Here is a 17,658-nt window from a genome sequence, read left to right on the forward strand (position 1 = left end):
TATTTTATTTTTCTGATAGAAGCTCATGGTATATCTTACTCAGGCCTGTGAGCAGTGCTCCTTTGGCGACATTGGTGCAGAGAGGAGAACCCCACAAGCAGCATGAGGTTCCGTTCACTGGTGGCTCCAATATTGCACTTTCCTCTGCCAACTGGTCTCCACACTTTTCCTAGCACCATAAAGATTTCAACTCTTTCTCCTAAGGAATATTCTGGCAATTGTCGATTGTTAAGCACATGACTTCATGAGTGTTCCCCTAACACACACCCATGTTGTAACCTACATGCAGACTATTTCTTGATGTGATTTAAAGCACCCGTACATAATGAGACAGAAGAAATTTTGACTGCATATTCAAGCTGGTATGAAATCTCAGGAAGTTTTAATGGCTAACATTGGTGAATGAGGATAATTTGAGTTAGGATGAGACATTTTGGGGCAAGATATAGAAGGAAACATTCATTTAGATGCATAGGAATTACTAAGGTTTTTTTATAATCAAGCCTTGAAGAAAATTTGGCTTTGGAAGCAGGAGATGCTCAGTGACTCTGCCCCAGGAAAGTCTCCTGGAAAGGGCACCTCTGCTTATGCTCAGTACAGGGAGAACATTAGCAGGGAGGCAAAGTCTGCTCCCCATGACATCTGCTGTCCCTTCTTGGACATTCTATTGTCTCCTAGAGAGTTCTGGCATCCTCTGTGATGTCACCAGACATCAGTGACAACCAGTGCCCTAGTTTCTCTCAGTCTGAGTCTGGCAGTTACAAGCTAAGACATGTTTTCCCGTCTTCGCAAGCGTTTTGGGAGGGGGAATGTCGATTGTGGACAGACTAGAGTGAAGGAATCTGGCCTTTCGTCTCAAAGTAATGATGGACAGAGACAGCACTTCTGGGGAATGTTTAGTAAGTTCTGGGCAGTATATTTTGAGCTCCCTGTCAGGGGGGCTGCAGGCTTAAGCTGACCTTTCTAGCAATGGGCCACAACAACTGGAGCATCTGAAAAGGAATTGAATTTCCATGAATATCACAATTCCTGAAAGTCAAGGATTTCAGAACTTTAGATTCTCTATCCCCACTGGGAGGATATGGTTAGGCCAATGCTATTACACTGTGAACTTCTGGCCTTTACTTTTCAGTTCATTTGGTATGTTACATTGATATAAAAACACCATCAGGAGTCATGGAGGGTCCACCTTTTCTGAGTTTAGACAGGGCAGCAATGTACTTCACTATCATTGCTTCTTTAAATACAGTGGATATCTGACAGTAGGAACAGGGAGAAAATTGTGCTCCAGGCAATAACCTTATGTTCTTAGACCTTCTCTGATTTCTTCTAATTGGAGGGTCATCCTTAGCTTTATATATTAGAGGTTGTGTGTTACAAACATTTTTCTAAAATACCAAAACTATTTGGAACATGTGGACCAAGATTCAGCCTGTAACCCATTGGCACTTCAGGGGTTTGGTATTTCAAATAGGGGAATTGATAAGTCTGTTGACCATGTCCTCCCTGGAAATGCATTTAAATCCAAAGATATTGGCCTAGAGTATCAGGGTAGGACATCTGAGTGTCTCCAGTCACTCAAGTCCTGTGGATGGTGAATTTATCATCTGAGTTCTGAAGCCACAGGGGTGAGGGTCCTGAAATAAAGCTGTACTCTGTTCAGTTAATGATAATCCTGGAGAAGCCATCTCCGTAGTACATGTAAGCACCTGATGTCCGGCATAAGGAACACCTGGCTGCTTACATCTCTTGGTCTCTATAGAGTAGTGGGAGAACTGAGATCCACTGAGGATAGACCAATCGCCTAGCAGTGACACTGGGTTCCAGGCTTGTTCTCCTGTTTAGGCCTAACTGTGGTCTATGTACACACTATGCATTCTCCCCATGCAGGTTCACTTGTGTTCTTCTACCTACAGACGCTGGGAGAGAAACATCTTCCCCTGAAACTGCCCCAAGCGAGAAGTAGGTCAAGAAGGAAAAGGAGAGGCTGATTAAAGAGCTGCAGCTCATTACCGAGGAGAGAAATGACCTGAGAGATCGCCTGAGGTTTCTGACAGAGAGATCCAAAAACAACAGGTATGATTCGCTCCAAACACTCTTGTTTCATTCCTGGGTCTGCAAGGTCACCTTCATCTTATCCTATTAAGGTTTTGGGTTCTAGAAAGCTGTGCATCCCTAACCACCCTGTGCTAAACCTCACCTCCCATATAGAGGAGATTCAGAACCTGACCCTTCCTGAGGAGAGAGATGGACAATGGACTCATCTGCTTCCATTTATTGAAAAGCAGAACTTGTGGTCTGAATGAAGAATTCGGGGATAAAGTCAGGGAGAGTGAGTGTCTAGTGTGCATTTGCAAAGCCCTTGACAGCTGGTGGCTGTGCAAGATTGTAATTGCAGTGAGTTTATGGTGAGTCTCTGTACTTGCTAGGCAGGGGACTGAGTGCTGGAAGATCCAGGCAGCAGCCTGAGGGGCCTGGTCCCAAACAGTTCATCTCAATGCTTGACTAGAAGTTGTCAGGCTCAGGCCTGTTTGTTATTGTCTGTGTGTCTGTGGGAGCCCCTCAGACACAGCAATGGTGCATGCATTTCTCCTGGTTCTCACAGTGCTCTCTGTTTCCATATTTGCTTTTCTCTTTCTCTGACTCTGTTTACATTTCTCTTTTTTTTTTGTGGGTGTGTCTCAGTCTGTGAGTCTGTGTGTGCATACATCCAAATGCATATGCACAACTGTTATATGTTTATATTTCCCTCCACACCTGGAATATAGGAGTCTATGTCTTGGCCTGAGTATTTACCTGTGACACTTTCATGGTGATGTGAATGCTTTGTTCTGGGAGCCCCACGGTCAACAGCACAGTTCTTTGCTTATGTGGCCACGTTTGCCTGTATATTTGTATTCGTTGTGCAGATTATAATTTTGGGTTGATATATGGTCTGTTATCAGGACAGGAAAAAGGAAATCACAGGATTCTGGGTGCGTTGGGGGTGGGGGAGCATGGAGAGGTGTGGCCTAGGCTCTTGATAGCTCAACTGGCCTGACTGCAGATTTCCTCTTGATTGAATAAAGGGAGCCAGGGAACCCTCCATCTGGATGCCGAGATTCTGGTGTGCTGGACGCAGAAAAACATGTTTCTGAAGCTGAAGAAGGTCCAATATGTAGAATTCAGAAGGTGTCCTTCCAGGACTGGTGTAGTACAGGACCCACCCTGAGTTCATATCTTCCTAAATGCTGATGTTCATTGTATTCTATCATTTGGGGCCAGGCCACACTTCAGGCCAAATCCATATTATGAAGACCTGGAGAGAATGGAGGAGGTGGTCATGTCAATTCTGCACAACTTAGAGATGGAAAACACTGAGATCCATGAGAATAGCCACAAGCTGAAGGAGGAGATTACCTTCTCTAGGTAAGTCCTGGTCAGAAAGGCTGTCACCTGTGGAATGGCCATTTCTGATTTCTTTGTTCTGGATTGGACGGTCTTCAGTTCTGGTTCTATCTCTTGTGCTGTTTACACATCAGTGTTCCAGGGTCATTAGGACTCAGTTTTCAGTTCCATAAAAGACTGTTACTCATCCCAGGACTGTCTAGGCATCTGCAGAAGGCTCTAGATAGAACAGCACTGATTGAAGTCAGCAGAACGTTATTAGGCTGACCTGGGCCTCTGGGGTCATACCAGGTTTTACAACACTCAGTGCGTGGACCACAGGGTTAGCATGACCTTCTCTTGGTTCTACTGACCTCTTTTGCGGGTGTTTGCCAACTACTAATTGATGTTGCCCCATGCATTGGGTTTTCATGGATAGTTGTAGATCCATGTTCTTTTTGAGAGATGTGTACACTAATTGGTGCTCGGGCCAAGCAAACAATTTATTCTTCCCTGAATTAACTCTTTGTGGTTTGTGCAGCAGCATTATGTGTATCGAGATGTATTTTATTAAGTCTTCATGGGTATCTGGGACCTGGTAGAGTTAGTGGGACTTGGGAGTAGGAATGGGAGAAAGGGGCAGCATGATCTTACTCTGCAGACTGTATTTCCAGAAACCTGCTCAGCCAGCTCCTGATGGAGAACACATGCAGGAAGAAGTTGGTCCCACTGAAGCAGGGGAGCAAGGAGGGACATCTTGAGTGTGCACTGAACCAGAAATATTTGGTTGACTTAAGCAAGAAAGATAAAGACCAGCAACATCCAGACCCAGCATCATCTGGTAGGGACAAACAGCTGTGTTAGCTTAACAATATCTGATAAAATTTGCCAATTTGATACATCTTTGCTTCCTCCTACCTCCTTTCTAATTTACAATCACAACCAGCCAACCACCTCATGTAATGGAATTGTTCATTGCTCTGCCTATGCACAAATATTCTGGGAAGGTAAACACTTTTCAGAAATGGAATTATATTGTAAGTATATTTTGCTGCTCTTTTTGAAGCTGCAGTCTAGAAATGGTGACAGATGAATAACATACCTCATTATTGCATATCCATGTGATAGATTGGATCCTATGCAGAGCTTTGAACAAGTTCGTGGTTCTTTGCCAAATGACACTCTGTGTTAATGTGACTTCTTGTGTAGGAAGCACCTTTCCGGGATAAGAACCAAGTGCAAATGTCAAATTAGTACTTGTCATTGACTTTAACCTTGGTGACATATGGACATCTCCTTTCTTCCGGCAACCCAATGAGGTCTCTTCCCTTTGCCCTGTTCTTGGTTTGCACTGGTATAAGTCTGGGTCCCATATTGTCAGCCCACATTACAGTGAGGCTTGCCGGGGATTTTGCCCTACCTGCAGAGTTAGCAACAATGATATCAGTTAAAAGGTCCATGTCGACTGTCCAATAGAACTGAGGTGGTAGAAGGCAGCATTCTGACAGCTGGCTAGCATTTCCCCACCAAATCAGTGTCTTAAAACTGTGTTCCTCTCCCAGGTCTCAGAAAGTGCAAGAGAGCTGGAATTGGACACACCCCAGTAAGAGAGCTTCCTGAAGAATGAGTTGCTTTCTCAGGAGTCCCTGATGACAAACATCCTGAATGGTAACAATATTTTTTGGATGAATATTCTTCCTCAGAGTTAATTTGTCATTTCTTAGAGACCCTAAATTTATATAACACTAAGCCAGCCTGACTGATTGAGGTCTTACTCACTTTCTTCTTCAGAAAACACAACTTGAGAGACAGCTTGGGGGACCGCCTTTCATTATGTGTGCTAGAGGAGAAACACCAATACGTCTGTGCTTCTACATGTTCGTTAAGAATATGCTTATGTTTAGAAATTTTTTTGTTATGATTTTAATTGAAGTTTTCTTTTTGTTGTTTCATATTTATGTGTTCTTGTTACTATTTTTCACTTTCAAATATTTTTAAATATTTTTATTCATTTTAATCCTGTTGTGTTGTAAAAATGTATTTGTTATGAATAAAAATTGAATTCTATCTCTTGACTCTTAAGACCATCATTCTTACTCAAGGGTTCTGTGGACCTAGAACTGACAGCTAGAGATGGATCTCTGCATGTTCCATGGAGCCTGGGCTAATAAGTGAATTCAAACTCACTAAGGGGTACCCAGTGTGATAGTGTTTTTTGTGTGGATAATGTGGCTGTGTCTCCAACAAACACTTTATGATGTAATCACTGACATACTTTACCCAATTGTTAGGGGCATGTGGTTCTTCTGAGAGAACAGCAGATGCTCTAACCTGTGAGTCATCACCACAGCTCCTGCAGGTGGCTTTTGTTATTCCACATGAGGTGCTGTATTAGGTGGACAAGATCACCTATGATTAAATAGAGAGATCTCAGGAGATGTGTGTTCACAGGGAACTTACTGAGCTTGCCTGCTCAACGTGTTAGGTTGCCAGGCATCCCTTCAGAGCTCTGGTGTTCTGGACAGCTTCATCACCCGCCTGCTGGCGGTATGAGGACATCATCTGGGAGAAATTGTGCAGATGACTGAAGCAGAAGTCCGAGGGCTGTGTATCACGTCTCGTGAAATTGTTCTTAGCCAGCCAACAGCTGTGAACACAGGTTTCTTTTGGAGAGCAGGCCTGTGCAGGCCCAGAACCTAGGTGGGACAATTCAAGCTACCCTTTTTCCATGGCCAATCTCAGATCATATTCAGAAAGTATTTCTTGGGCTAAAGAGATGGCTTAGTGGTTAAGAGCACTGACAGCTCTTCCAGAGGTCCTGAGTTCAAATCCCAGCAACCACATGGTGGCTCACAACCATCTGTAATGAGATATGATGCCCTCTTCTGGTCTGTCTGAAGACAGTCACGGTGTACTTGTATACTATAAATAAATAAATAAATAAATAAATAAATAAATCTTTAAAAAAAAGAGTATTTCTTCCAGGTGATGGATTTCCAATTTATGGAATTGAACTAACTTACTGATGGTGGAAGTGACACAGAGAGTTAAAGTACAGAAGGAATAATCCAGAATGTCCACCAACAGTTGCTGTCACACCAGGGCTCTTAGAGAGCTCAGCTGTTAGAGAAGCAAGGTAGTCTTTAGTCATTCTCAAGCTTAGGTCTTCTAGTCATTATAAGGTGACCATGACACAAAAAGAGTCACCTATATCAAAATAGAGAATAGTAACTAGATTCACACCACACTATCACATTACTACTGTATTTGAGGTTCTCAGTTAATATCTAAGAACCTGGAAGAGGCCTGGGTCTTGATACACATACTCATAATTTATGTCCCCATTGTCAGCTGAGATTCTTCATGCAGCCTGGGTCAAGGAGGTCATCCCACAAAGCACAAAACACCCATCTCAGATAAACATGTATGGTTTATTGAATCCAAAACATCCATGAATTTCAGGACACAATTAAATGTTGAAACCTAAGGATAATAAATAGAGAAGAGAATTAAGATTTCTAGTTCATAGGTCCAGTAAACACCTTCAACAAGTCATAGCAGCAAACTTCCATAAGGTAAAGAAAGAAAAGGCCATAAAGGTACAACAAGCCTACAGAACATCAAACTAATTGTACCAGAAAAATTCCTCCATTCACATAATAATTAAAACGCTAAATGCACAGATCAAGAAAGAACATTAAAAGGGGTAAGGTATAAATATCTAGTAACAAATAAATTCAGACATATCTGAATTACACCAGACTTCTCAACAGAGATTCTAAAAGTCAGAAAATCTTGGGCAGATGTAATGCAGACACAGGCTCCTATATCCAGCATAATCCTCAATCACCATAAAAGGAGGAACCAGGATATTTCATGACAAAACCAAATTTAAAGAATTCTTTTCTGTAGGAAAGCACAACAGAGGCTAATAGGAGGAAAACTCCAAGACAATGAACTAAACTATGCCCAAGAAAAACCAAGAAATTAATCTTCTCTCAATAATTTAAAAAAAGAGAAGCACACAAACATAATTTCACCTATAACCAGAAAAAGAAGAGAATGCAGCAATCATTGGCTTTAATATCTGAACAGATCTTCTTTCCCTAATCCCTAAGCTCCCAGGGGCCAAACTGCCAGCCAAAGTGTATGCAAGGATGCTCTATGGTTCAGGTGAGGCTTGTTGCCCACCAAATGGAGATCCTAGAGGTGTGAGGTGGGAATGGATATGTGTGGGTGGGGAAGCACTGTCACATAGGCAAAGCTGAGCAGAAAAGGGATGTAAGGTTTGATGAGGGGAATGTGGAAAGCAGGACAACAGTTGAAATGTAAATAAATAAAATAACCATTTAATAAAAAATAGCCAAAAATAAAATAACAAGTAAAAAGGTAAATGAAAATTAAACCAAACCAAACAAACAAACAAACAACACCCCTGTAGTGTATTGGCCTAATGCTGCTTATATTTTAATGCTAATTTGTAGAACTCAAGACTGGTTAACCCCAAATAACTGACCCTGCTCCCAGTTAACTGTGATTATAATGAAGCCAACAGCCAACAGCTGCACAGCAGAGAGATGGGGGAGGTCAGCTTTGAGGGCTTTGCTAGAGAGGATCATGAGGAGGGAAGAAGGAAGAAGAAGCTGCCAGAGAATAAAGGAAGAACGTGTGTGATGGAGAGGAGGGAGGAAGAGGACAGCATCCATGGTTAAGGGGGAGGAGCGCCTGGTCCTGAGGGCTGTCCAAGGGGAACAAAGAGCAGCCAAGATACTACACAGTCAGTAAGAGTTAGCGTTATTGTTTGGAAAGTAGATCTGGTCCATGGAGGTCAGGCAGCTGCACAGCTACTGTGCTGACTAATGCACACTAAAAATAAATTTAACACAATATGAGTAACCAGTAAGACAGCTCTTTAGCGGATCCTAAAAGGAATATTTTAGTTTGAAGGGAAGGACAAAACACCAGAGAACACAGGGGATAAATTAATAAAACTAGGAAAGTTAATTAAAGAAGACTGTGAAAACCACAAAAATTAACAAAATGACAAAATTTAATACATAGGTTTAAATAATAATTACATATCACTAAACTCAATATCTAGGGTGGTGGGGCATGAATTCTGCCATGGTCTGAACTCAAAAAGGTGGGGTTGGGAGAAACATGTCTGGTTAAATAGTCCACCCACATTGTGTCAATGTGATTTAATCTAAGGACAAAGAAGTGGAGTTTCTCTCACGGCTTTCTTCTAACCCCTTGAAAGGATCACTGGGGTGTGGCCTCAGTACTTCATACTTCTTGCTAGGTCAGCGAAACTCAGGGAAGCTTGAGATTGTCATACAACAGTATTAGGCTAGATATACTGAGTAGATGATACTAAGTTGTTCAGATGGTGATACCCATTTGCATGTGTTCTTAATGTGGACCTAAGGAAAGAGAGATCAAGGTCCTTAGAATAGAAGGAACATTCCCAGTCCTTTTCTACCATTCCAGACTGAAAGGCTGGTAGGGAGAAAGTGGTAAATAATAAAGAATTAATAGATGATGCTTTGAATGAAGGGTTGGTTTTTGTGCTGGTTTAAGAGAGGGTCTCAAGTATCCCATGTTGCCCTCTCCCTGGCTGGCCAGGTTCACTTTGAGCTCAGATAAACCTGCTTCCACTTTCCAATAGATAGTCTTACAAGAGGGGCCTCCGAGGACTGTGAGGACAGCATTAGGCATTGACAGTTGAGGTGTGCAACCCACAACTATAGTTTTAGCCACTTTGTTCCATGTCTACCAGCTATTTCAGATTGTTGCTGTTCTATGCCTGACAATCACGGACACAGAAAAATAACCTGATAGAGAGCAAGGACATGGTGATCACATCCTTGCCTCTGCTGTATGTTCTGGATGAGGTTTGTTAAAATTCCAATATTGCAAAAAGCTTTATATAGGGCCCATCACATTAAGGGTCACTATGCACTGTTTCATCTAAAATGGCCTAATCAGAACGGACCGCCAGACAACACTTCCTGCGAAGTTCCTATGAGAAGCTTAAGTTTTTTGTGTTTTTTCTTCTTCCTTCCTTCCTTCCTTCCTTCCTTTCTTTCTTTCTTTCTTTCTTTCTTTCTTTCTTTCTTTCTTTATAGGTTTAGAGGAATGTATTTTGGGCCACGGATCTGCCCCTAGTATCTTAGCTATGGATGTGATCAATCAGTGTTAGTGTATGCATTCAATAAAATTTCCATTTTTGACTAAGGTAGATGCTTCTGTGTTTTGTGGGGTGACCCATTGTCAATGTGTAGTGAGTTGGGGCCCTGGGTATGGTCGCATACCCCAGGACACAGGGGATGCAGAGCAAAGGCAGAAGAAACTGCACGCAGTTGCAAGCTTTATTAATCGTTATTAAGCTAAGAATATGCATTACTACAATTTTCATTGTGTCAAGATACCATAAGATCATTATTCCCAGGATACCAGGAACAATGAGGGAAGATTAAACAAAGAAAGACGAATAAACGAAAGCTTCTTCTAAAAATATTCATATAACAAATCACCTTTCTTATTATAATCAAAATATACTCACCATTACCAAGAGAGCGTTAGAACCACTTCCACAGAAATGGGACACAGCAGAACATAATTTAAGGCAAGTGAGAAAAACATTTTCTTCTCCAGGGCGGCATTCTAGCCCCTACTTGAATCTGTCACCAGGCCTTTCTTGACCCTGCCTGGGAGCTGCATCTCTATGTCTTAACAATTCCTTCTTTTTTCTTTTGTTTTAAAGTAACACTTTACATAACATAGCTAAAGGTCCTTGTAGGGGTTTAGTCATGTAAAAATAAAGCAACATAATACATAACGTACATAAGATTATGGCAAAACTACCTCCTCCCAAGCTATGGAAAATCCTTTGAAGCCAAGCCTTGGGATCTAATCCTGTCAATTGATCAGCCAATAATTTTGCTATTTCCATAGGGGTAGTATCTTCTAGCTGTTTACCAAAAGACATTCGAACATCATATTTCAAGGCATTAATTACTTTTGAAGCATTTTCATTACCCTCTAAATAGGCTTGAATTAACTTCCAATCATGTTCTTTGTCATTATCCATATATTTACTAACAGAAAAGTAGTAGGATTTCATCATGATAAGCAATATAAGCCCGATAACTGGCATTGGCCGCAGCAGAAGAAACCATGAGTAAAACACACATTGCTAAGAATAAGTGCTCAGCAGTACAGGACTTTCCTGAAGGGGACAAAATTATTCCTTTCAGTGCTTAATCGCTACACCTTACCCCATATAGGTAATAGGGTTGTCACTACACGGATCCTTATCCATTGTTGTTTGTGGACACTAAGAGAAGCCAGGGCCTCAGTAATGGAGGACACCTCCTCATCTCCTGAGAACATCCATCAGGAGAAAATGTAGCTGGTTTAACTGGATTCCTTTGAGGGTAGGGAGCAGTTCTTATTATTCTGTGCTTGGATCCATCTCCCAGGTAACCAGAATAGTCTCCCATCCTGTAATGAGACAAAACCCTCTCCCCTATATACAATTGTGTCCCTTCCTGCCATTCAGTATCCCGGGCAATTTTTATCCATACTGTCTGTTCCATGCCTTCTGGGGAGAAGTTCAACAAAGTGTCTATCGGCTCTTGATATAACTTCACCTTGTGGTAAATTAAGAAAATTAATAACGTATAATGCTTGTGCCAATATAGCTCTGGGACTGGTCTGCAAACTCCATTCAGGTTGCATAAGGCAATCTCTTTTCCCCCTTTGTAATTTTATAATTTGTCATTTCAGGGTATGGTGAATCCTTTCAACAAAAGCTTGTCCTTGTGTATTGTGTTCTGTACCAGTAATATGTACAATATGATATCGTTGACAAAATTGTTTATATTGATAAGAAATATATGTTGGTCCATTATCAATTTTAATTTTAGAGGGCAGTCCCATAACAGCAAAAGTTTCCAATAGATGCTGTATAACATGAGCAGTGCGTACTCCTGGCAATGGTGTAGCCCACACAAATTTTGAAAAATTATCTATGCTTACATCTATATGTGAAAGGCGACCAAACTCAGAAATATGGGTTCCATCCATCTTCCACGATGTATTAAGTTGCATCCTTCTGGGATTAATTTGAGATGGAACACATTTTATACGTGAAGACTGACACATAGGACAATTAGCAATAATTCGTTTGGCTTGAGAATAGGGAAGCTTATATTTAATATGTAAATATCCTGTATTGGCATGATTATGACTGTGTTCTTCTGGGGTAGCAAATGCCACTAATTGATCTACCATATGATTGCCAAGTGTTAAAGATTCTGGAAATTTTGAATGTGATCTAGTATGTGTAATGAATATTCTAGAGTTTCATAATAACAATAGTCCTTTAATATGTGAGAATAACATTTAATGTAGGCTTAGATGTAGAAACAACAGCAGTCGCAATATTCTGTACTACTCCTACAACATAAGCAGACTCAGCTATAATATTTTTACATCATGAGTAAAATCCTGGAATACATTAATTACCGCTAATAATTCATTTTGTTGTACTGACCCAAAAGAAGATTCTTGTCCCCAAAATTAATCTTTGGTCCAATAAGCCATCTTGGTGTTAGAGCCATCTGTAAACACAGTAAAGGCTGATGGTAATGGATCAACAGAAATTAGTGTATTTATCAAATTTTTTTTTGTTTTTTAAAGCAATCCCACAATTTACTATGGGGAGGATGAAATTCAATATTTCCAGTGTAAGAAATCATGGCTAATTGAAAAACCTCAGACATCTGCATTAAATATTCCCCTTTATCTTTGCATAATGGGAAAACAATAGCAGCACAATCATATCCCCACAGAGTAACAGGTCTTTGTATGCCTTGCTGAATAATTAAAGAAATTTGTTCCTCATTATTTGTTAATGTTTGGTTAAAGTTTTATTTAATATAAACCCATTCTAAAGGCAACTCATCCTGAGCGAAAGCGCCTGTAGGATATTCAAGAGTATTTAAACATATAATTTAATAACTCTATCTGGATCAATACGTGCCAAATATGCATCTTTCCATTTTCAGAAAAGATACCCTTGCATGCCTTCATATAAGCATTAATATCCCCAGCCTCCTTTATAGGTAATAATGCTCTCCTGTACTCTTCATTAGCATTTTCAAAAGCAAGCATTTGCAGCAGTTGTCCTCCAGCTTCCTCTCCTACCATTGTTCTTTCCAATGTTAATTTTAATATACATAAAAACTTAATATATGGTTCATAGAAAGCTACTACCTTTTTCAACCAACCAGTATCATCCTTTATAATAAGTCGGTTGGGCCACACCTTGAATCGATGCTGGCCTAATTATAGGAAAAGAAAAGGCAGGTGAATTCGTCATTATCATCGTGTGAATCTAATGGTCAACATGCCATCCTCGGGAAACGACTTAGAAAAACCTGCTTCAGGCAATGGTGCAGAGGGCAAAACTTTTACTTTCGTTTTGTCTTAATGAAGCTGTAGCTTCTTGTTCTGTATTCGTTATTACCCTGTCTGCATTCATGGCCTTGAACACAGTAAAAATTACAGCTCAAAGAGACCAGAAATTGGAATCTTTTTGCCCTGCCTGACAGCCTTTTTCACCTTAACTTTCACTTTGACCCAGATATCAGAATCCCTGGAACCCTCGTAAGGGAACCATGGAGTGTACTCTTGCTGTCTCTAAACACTTTTCTAAACCAGACTGATAGACATGAATTCCCTGCACTCTTAAAGATGCTTAAGCATAGCGAGATGAAGAGAAGATTTATCTTGTCCCATTTCCTTGTAATAAATTGTACTTACCTTATCTGACTGTCCAGACTTACCTTCAGGGACCCTGTTCCAGTGCCATAGGTCGACGTCTAGGGTGTTGGGAGCCCTGCGTCCGGTCGCATTCCTTTCTGTGTTTCCCGATGCTCAGTGGCCATGCCACTCCAGCATGCTTTGAAGTGAACCAGTCTGCCGACACCACCACCACCACCACCACCACCACCACTACTACCACCAATTTGGTTTTGTAAATAAAGTTTTATTGACATCGCCATACTCAGCATTTACATCCTGTTCAGTGCTGCTTCTGGCTGCAGCTGCAGGGCTTAGGAGCCACAGAGCCCTTTAGGCTCCCAGAGCTGAGAGCATTGACCTTTGCCTTGTTTGTGAAAGAGGTGACTGACCCCTGTGCTCGAGGTGGCCTTTCCGTGCCCTTTAACCCATAGCATAGGTCTCTGTGCCATCCTCTCCCTTTGCTATGGTGTGCACTTCCTGGTACATTTCCGTTAGCTCTTGACATTTCCAGAGCATTGGGTCTTGCAAATTGAATTTGCATGGCACCAGGAATAGACCTGATAGCAGGGTGTGGGACACTCCCTATGGGGAACCCTGCCCAGGGGCATAAGCTTACTTTTCCAGTCAACTCCCTGAACAGTGAGCCTTTGTGGGACAAGGTACTTCACGACATGACTTGACCTCTCTGCAGTGCACCCAATCCCTGCTTGGCTCAGATGTCCCCCAGAGAGGTTGTGTGAGTGTCCCCAGTAGAGGCAGCACTCTGTGTGGTGGCATTGACATGGCATCCAGGAAAGTCAAAACCAGAGGGACATGTCGGGCAGTTGGAAGCAGATGTCTGCGTCCATGGAGAGAAGGATGGACTAGACACTCCTACAGGGGGTGAGCTGAGAACCACTTCCTTGGCTTTTTCACAGCCCTGTAGGCTGCATGCTATGCTGTGTACCAATGCTGTGCTGAAGCCCCAGGCTTTGAGGCTCCCACAGCTGCTGTGTCCTGGGGCCAGGGTAGGATTAAGCAGACTTCAGCAGGAGAAAGGTGAAAACCCTCGTTGCGGGGTGGGGATGGCACAGTCATAACACTCCTGCACATGAGGCCCCAGACTTAGAGCCGTATAGCACCTGTGACAAGCCAGCTCTGGTGACACTCATCTGCAATGCCAGGCCATGGGGGGTAGAGGCAGTAGGATCAGTTGTTTAATTATCCTTGGCTACACGGCAAGTTCGAGGCCAGCCTGGGCAACTTTGTCTATGAAAATAAGACAAAACTAGGTCTTGACTCTGAGCATCACTGCCTGTACCTGGCATGGTTGCCCCACCCCAGGGAAGAAACCCCTCTGTCCAGAGGCCATAACTGCAGGAGACCCCTGGCCAAGTGTCTATACAGCGCCCTGTTTGACTGGTCTGTGCTGAGGACCAACCACGCTCTCCTCAACAGGAAGGACATGGGAGAGGCTGTTTCTGTGAGGTCCCGGGCCCTGAGACGGCCAAGAATAAACCCTGTCCTTGGGAAAGCCATGGAGACTAGGAACCCAGGGGATCTCTGCAAACACCAGGGCTGGCAGGGGACTCTGATCCTCTACAGCAGCTGCTCTCAATCTGTGGGTTCTACATCAGCGCTCCTGCACACCAGACATTTACATTACAATTCCTCACAGTAACAAAGTTACACTCATGAAGTAGCTCTCCAATAAGTTTATGGTTGGGATCACAACATGAGGAACTGAAATAAAGATACACAGGATTAGGAATGGTAAGAACCGCTATTCTATAGGAACCCAGGCATCTACACTCGGTGTCTGGAAGTGTGATAGGCTAGACTTCACCCTCAGCAATGCCAGCATGTGGGCACCAAGCCCAGGTCCCACCCCAATGCTTCCTGGATATGTGCAGGCCTGGTTCCATCAAGAAGTAATAAAGGAACCCTTGGTAAAAAACACTGGGTACCAAACAGGTCAGGAAAACACACCCCCTCTGCTGCAACTCCTCTCAGGAGGGCTAATCTTTCCAGGAGGCCCCGGCTATAACCAAACGTTGTCTCCCAGTGCTTGCCCATTGGTGTCTTGGCCATATTCAGATTTGAGGACTTTGAACAGAATAGCTTCCAGCAGATTTGCATCAATGAATCCAACAAGCAGTTGCAGTCCTACTTCACCCAGCACATCTTCAAGCTGAGGCAGGTGAGAGTGGACACCTATTCCCCAGCCCAGCCCGGCCATCACCCTGAATGTCAGCGATGTCCCTCAGTATCAGCAGGATGGGGCCTGGGCACCATAGGTTCCCCAGGACCTAAAGCTATGTCCTTGAACTAAGTGCCATGCTCAGCCCTTCCAGCCTCTTTCAACCCTTCTGGATGCTCAACTGCTCCTGCAGCAAGGCATCAGTGTGCACATTCTGTTATGTCATTTGTGTGTGTCTACAGGTGGTCAGAGCCTGTCCCCTCTGTTTCTTTCCTTTTGCTATATTTGCCTTTCTGAGGAAGCAGCACCCACAGGTATGGGAGGCAGCCACATGCATATTCTGCAGCCATGTCTCACTCCTCTGAGCCTCAGTCACACTTACACACCTACCCTCCAACCTCCCCACTCCATGTCACCCCTGGAGCTCTGTAGACCTTCCTGCTTTCTGTCTTTATATAACTGGTGACACTGCAGCCCTCAGTGGTGTCATACAGTGTTAGTTTGTCTTTGCACTGCCTGGAGGTCTGACTTAGGAGAATGGCTACCATTCTCATTCCTGTTCAAGGGTCAGAATCTGAATCCTATGTAAGGCTGAATAATATTCCAGCACATGGCTGTGCCATGTTGAATTTACACAGTCACCTATGGATCTTATATTTTGGCTTGTAAACACACACATATAAGACTCAAGTGACACCCAAGTGGAGAATTGCTGGAGTCCTCCATGGCTTTCTGAACTGTCTGAGAGACCATCCTGTCCACAGTGTATAGGGCACCATCTACTCATAGCTCACACAGCATGAGAAGATTAGGGAGGGTTAACCTGGCTTCTCTGTCTCCTACTTTCTGCCACACTAGCCCTAGCATCTTTCTGTATTGCAGTGAATGTTTAGAACCCAGGAGGATTCCAGCTTCCTTGCTCAAATATAGCAAGTTCCTCCTTGCCTGCTTTGAGACTGAGTCTCATGCAGCCCAGGCTGGCTTTGATCTCACCATTAGTTACGATGGCCATGAACTCCTGGTTCTCATGCCTCAGACGTCTCTGAGTGCTGGGTGACAGGTATGCACCACTCTTAAGTCCTGCCACTGGGACAAGAATGAGCAGAGCCAGCTCTGAAGCACACACTTTGCTGGTGTCAGGGATGACTGACTTATGATCCTGTCTTCCTTGCCCATGACCCTTCTCCTTGGTGCATGCCATCCTTCCTCCCTGTGACTCATGGGGGACACCAAGCCTGAGGATATCAGGAAGAAGTTTACTTACTTCACTGGGTTGGAGGCTGTTAGGTTCCTGCGTCAGTAGGTGAGATTCAAGCTAGAAGGTTTGTGGCATGAGAAACGGGAACAGAACTGGAATGGCAGGAACAATCGTCGCCTGGCTCTGAGAAGACCAGGTGGGCAGAAACTCATCGTTGGGCAGGTAGTGAGCTCAAGACCTGGCTGGGCATTGCTCAGCACATGTGAACAGGTGTGCTTACATGGACATGTGTTTCCCCCACATGGTCACCACTTATCCAGGCACGGTGAATACTCCAAGGAGCTTTTTATGTTTTAACATTTTGTGTGTTTGTGTGTCCATACATACATATACACACATACATTCGTACATATACACGAATACACGTACATGAAAACACATGCCTATACATGACTATACACATTCATGCTCACACACAGATACATACACACCTACATGCATACACACATACACACACACATACACACACATACACACATACACACATACATGCATACACACATACACATATACATACACACATATACACACATACAATACATATACACACATACAAATACACCTATACACACACATAGACAGACATATACACACATATACATATACACGTATACACATACATGCATACACACATTCATATCCACACATACATACAGACATATACATATATACTCACATACATGTAAGCACATGAGTGGAAGCCAGAGGACAGCTTGGCCCTTAGTTCTCTCCCTTTTACCACGTGGGTCCTGGGGATTGAGTCAAGCTCATCAGACTTGACAGCAAGCCCCTTTAACTGTAGAGCCCTCTTGTTGGCTGCCAGTCACCTCTTTCCACAAATTCTATCCATGGTGGAATGTTTACAGTTGTTATTCTCATGATTCCTTCAGCAATAGCGCAGACATCATTTACACTGCATTAGGAGTTATAATTCATGTAGATGTCAGGAGAGCTGGAGGCGTGGATCAAGAAGAGAGCCCACGTTCAATGTCATTATGTGGTATTGCCTTAGGCCCTTTTATACACTCCCCTGGCTTTGTCT

General features: G+C 42.9%; 1 protein-coding gene across 1 annotated transcript; it reads left to right on the top strand.

Moving 5' to 3' along the window:
- The first annotated feature begins 724 nt into the window (after positions 1-724).
- LOC147999329 (uncharacterized) lies at positions 725-5,433 on the top strand. The gene is made up of 6 exons (XM_087596594.1): positions 725-899; positions 1,917-2,076; positions 3,265-3,408; positions 4,041-4,207; positions 4,929-5,034; positions 5,158-5,433. The coding sequence occupies exons 3-5, from the start codon at positions 3,308-3,310 to the stop codon at positions 4,991-4,993; spliced, it is 333 nt and encodes a 110-aa protein (XP_087452720.1). The 5' UTR covers positions 725-899; positions 1,917-2,076; positions 3,265-3,307; the 3' UTR covers positions 4,994-5,034; positions 5,158-5,433.
- Positions 5,434-17,658: the final 12,225 nt, after the last annotated feature.

This window comes from Rattus norvegicus, chromosome 19 (genome assembly GCF_021556685.1).
Source record: "Rattus norvegicus strain SHRSP/BbbUtx chromosome 19, alternate assembly SHRSP_T2T, whole genome shotgun sequence".
Lineage (NCBI taxonomy): Eukaryota > Metazoa > Chordata > Mammalia > Rodentia > Muridae > Rattus > Rattus norvegicus.

Coding starts and splice junctions, on each gene's coding strand:
- LOC147999329 (XM_087596594.1), top strand. CDS start 3,308: ATGGAGGAGGTGGTCATGTCAATTCTGCACAACTTAGAGATGGAAAAC. Junction 3,409..4,040: donor GAGGAGATTACCTTCTCTAG/GTAAGTCCTGGT, acceptor CTGTATTTCCAG/AAACCTGCTCAGCCAGCTCC. Junction 4,208..4,928: donor TCCAGACCCAGCATCATCTG/GTAGGGACAAAC, acceptor TTCCTCTCCCAG/GTCTCAGAAAGTGCAAGAGA.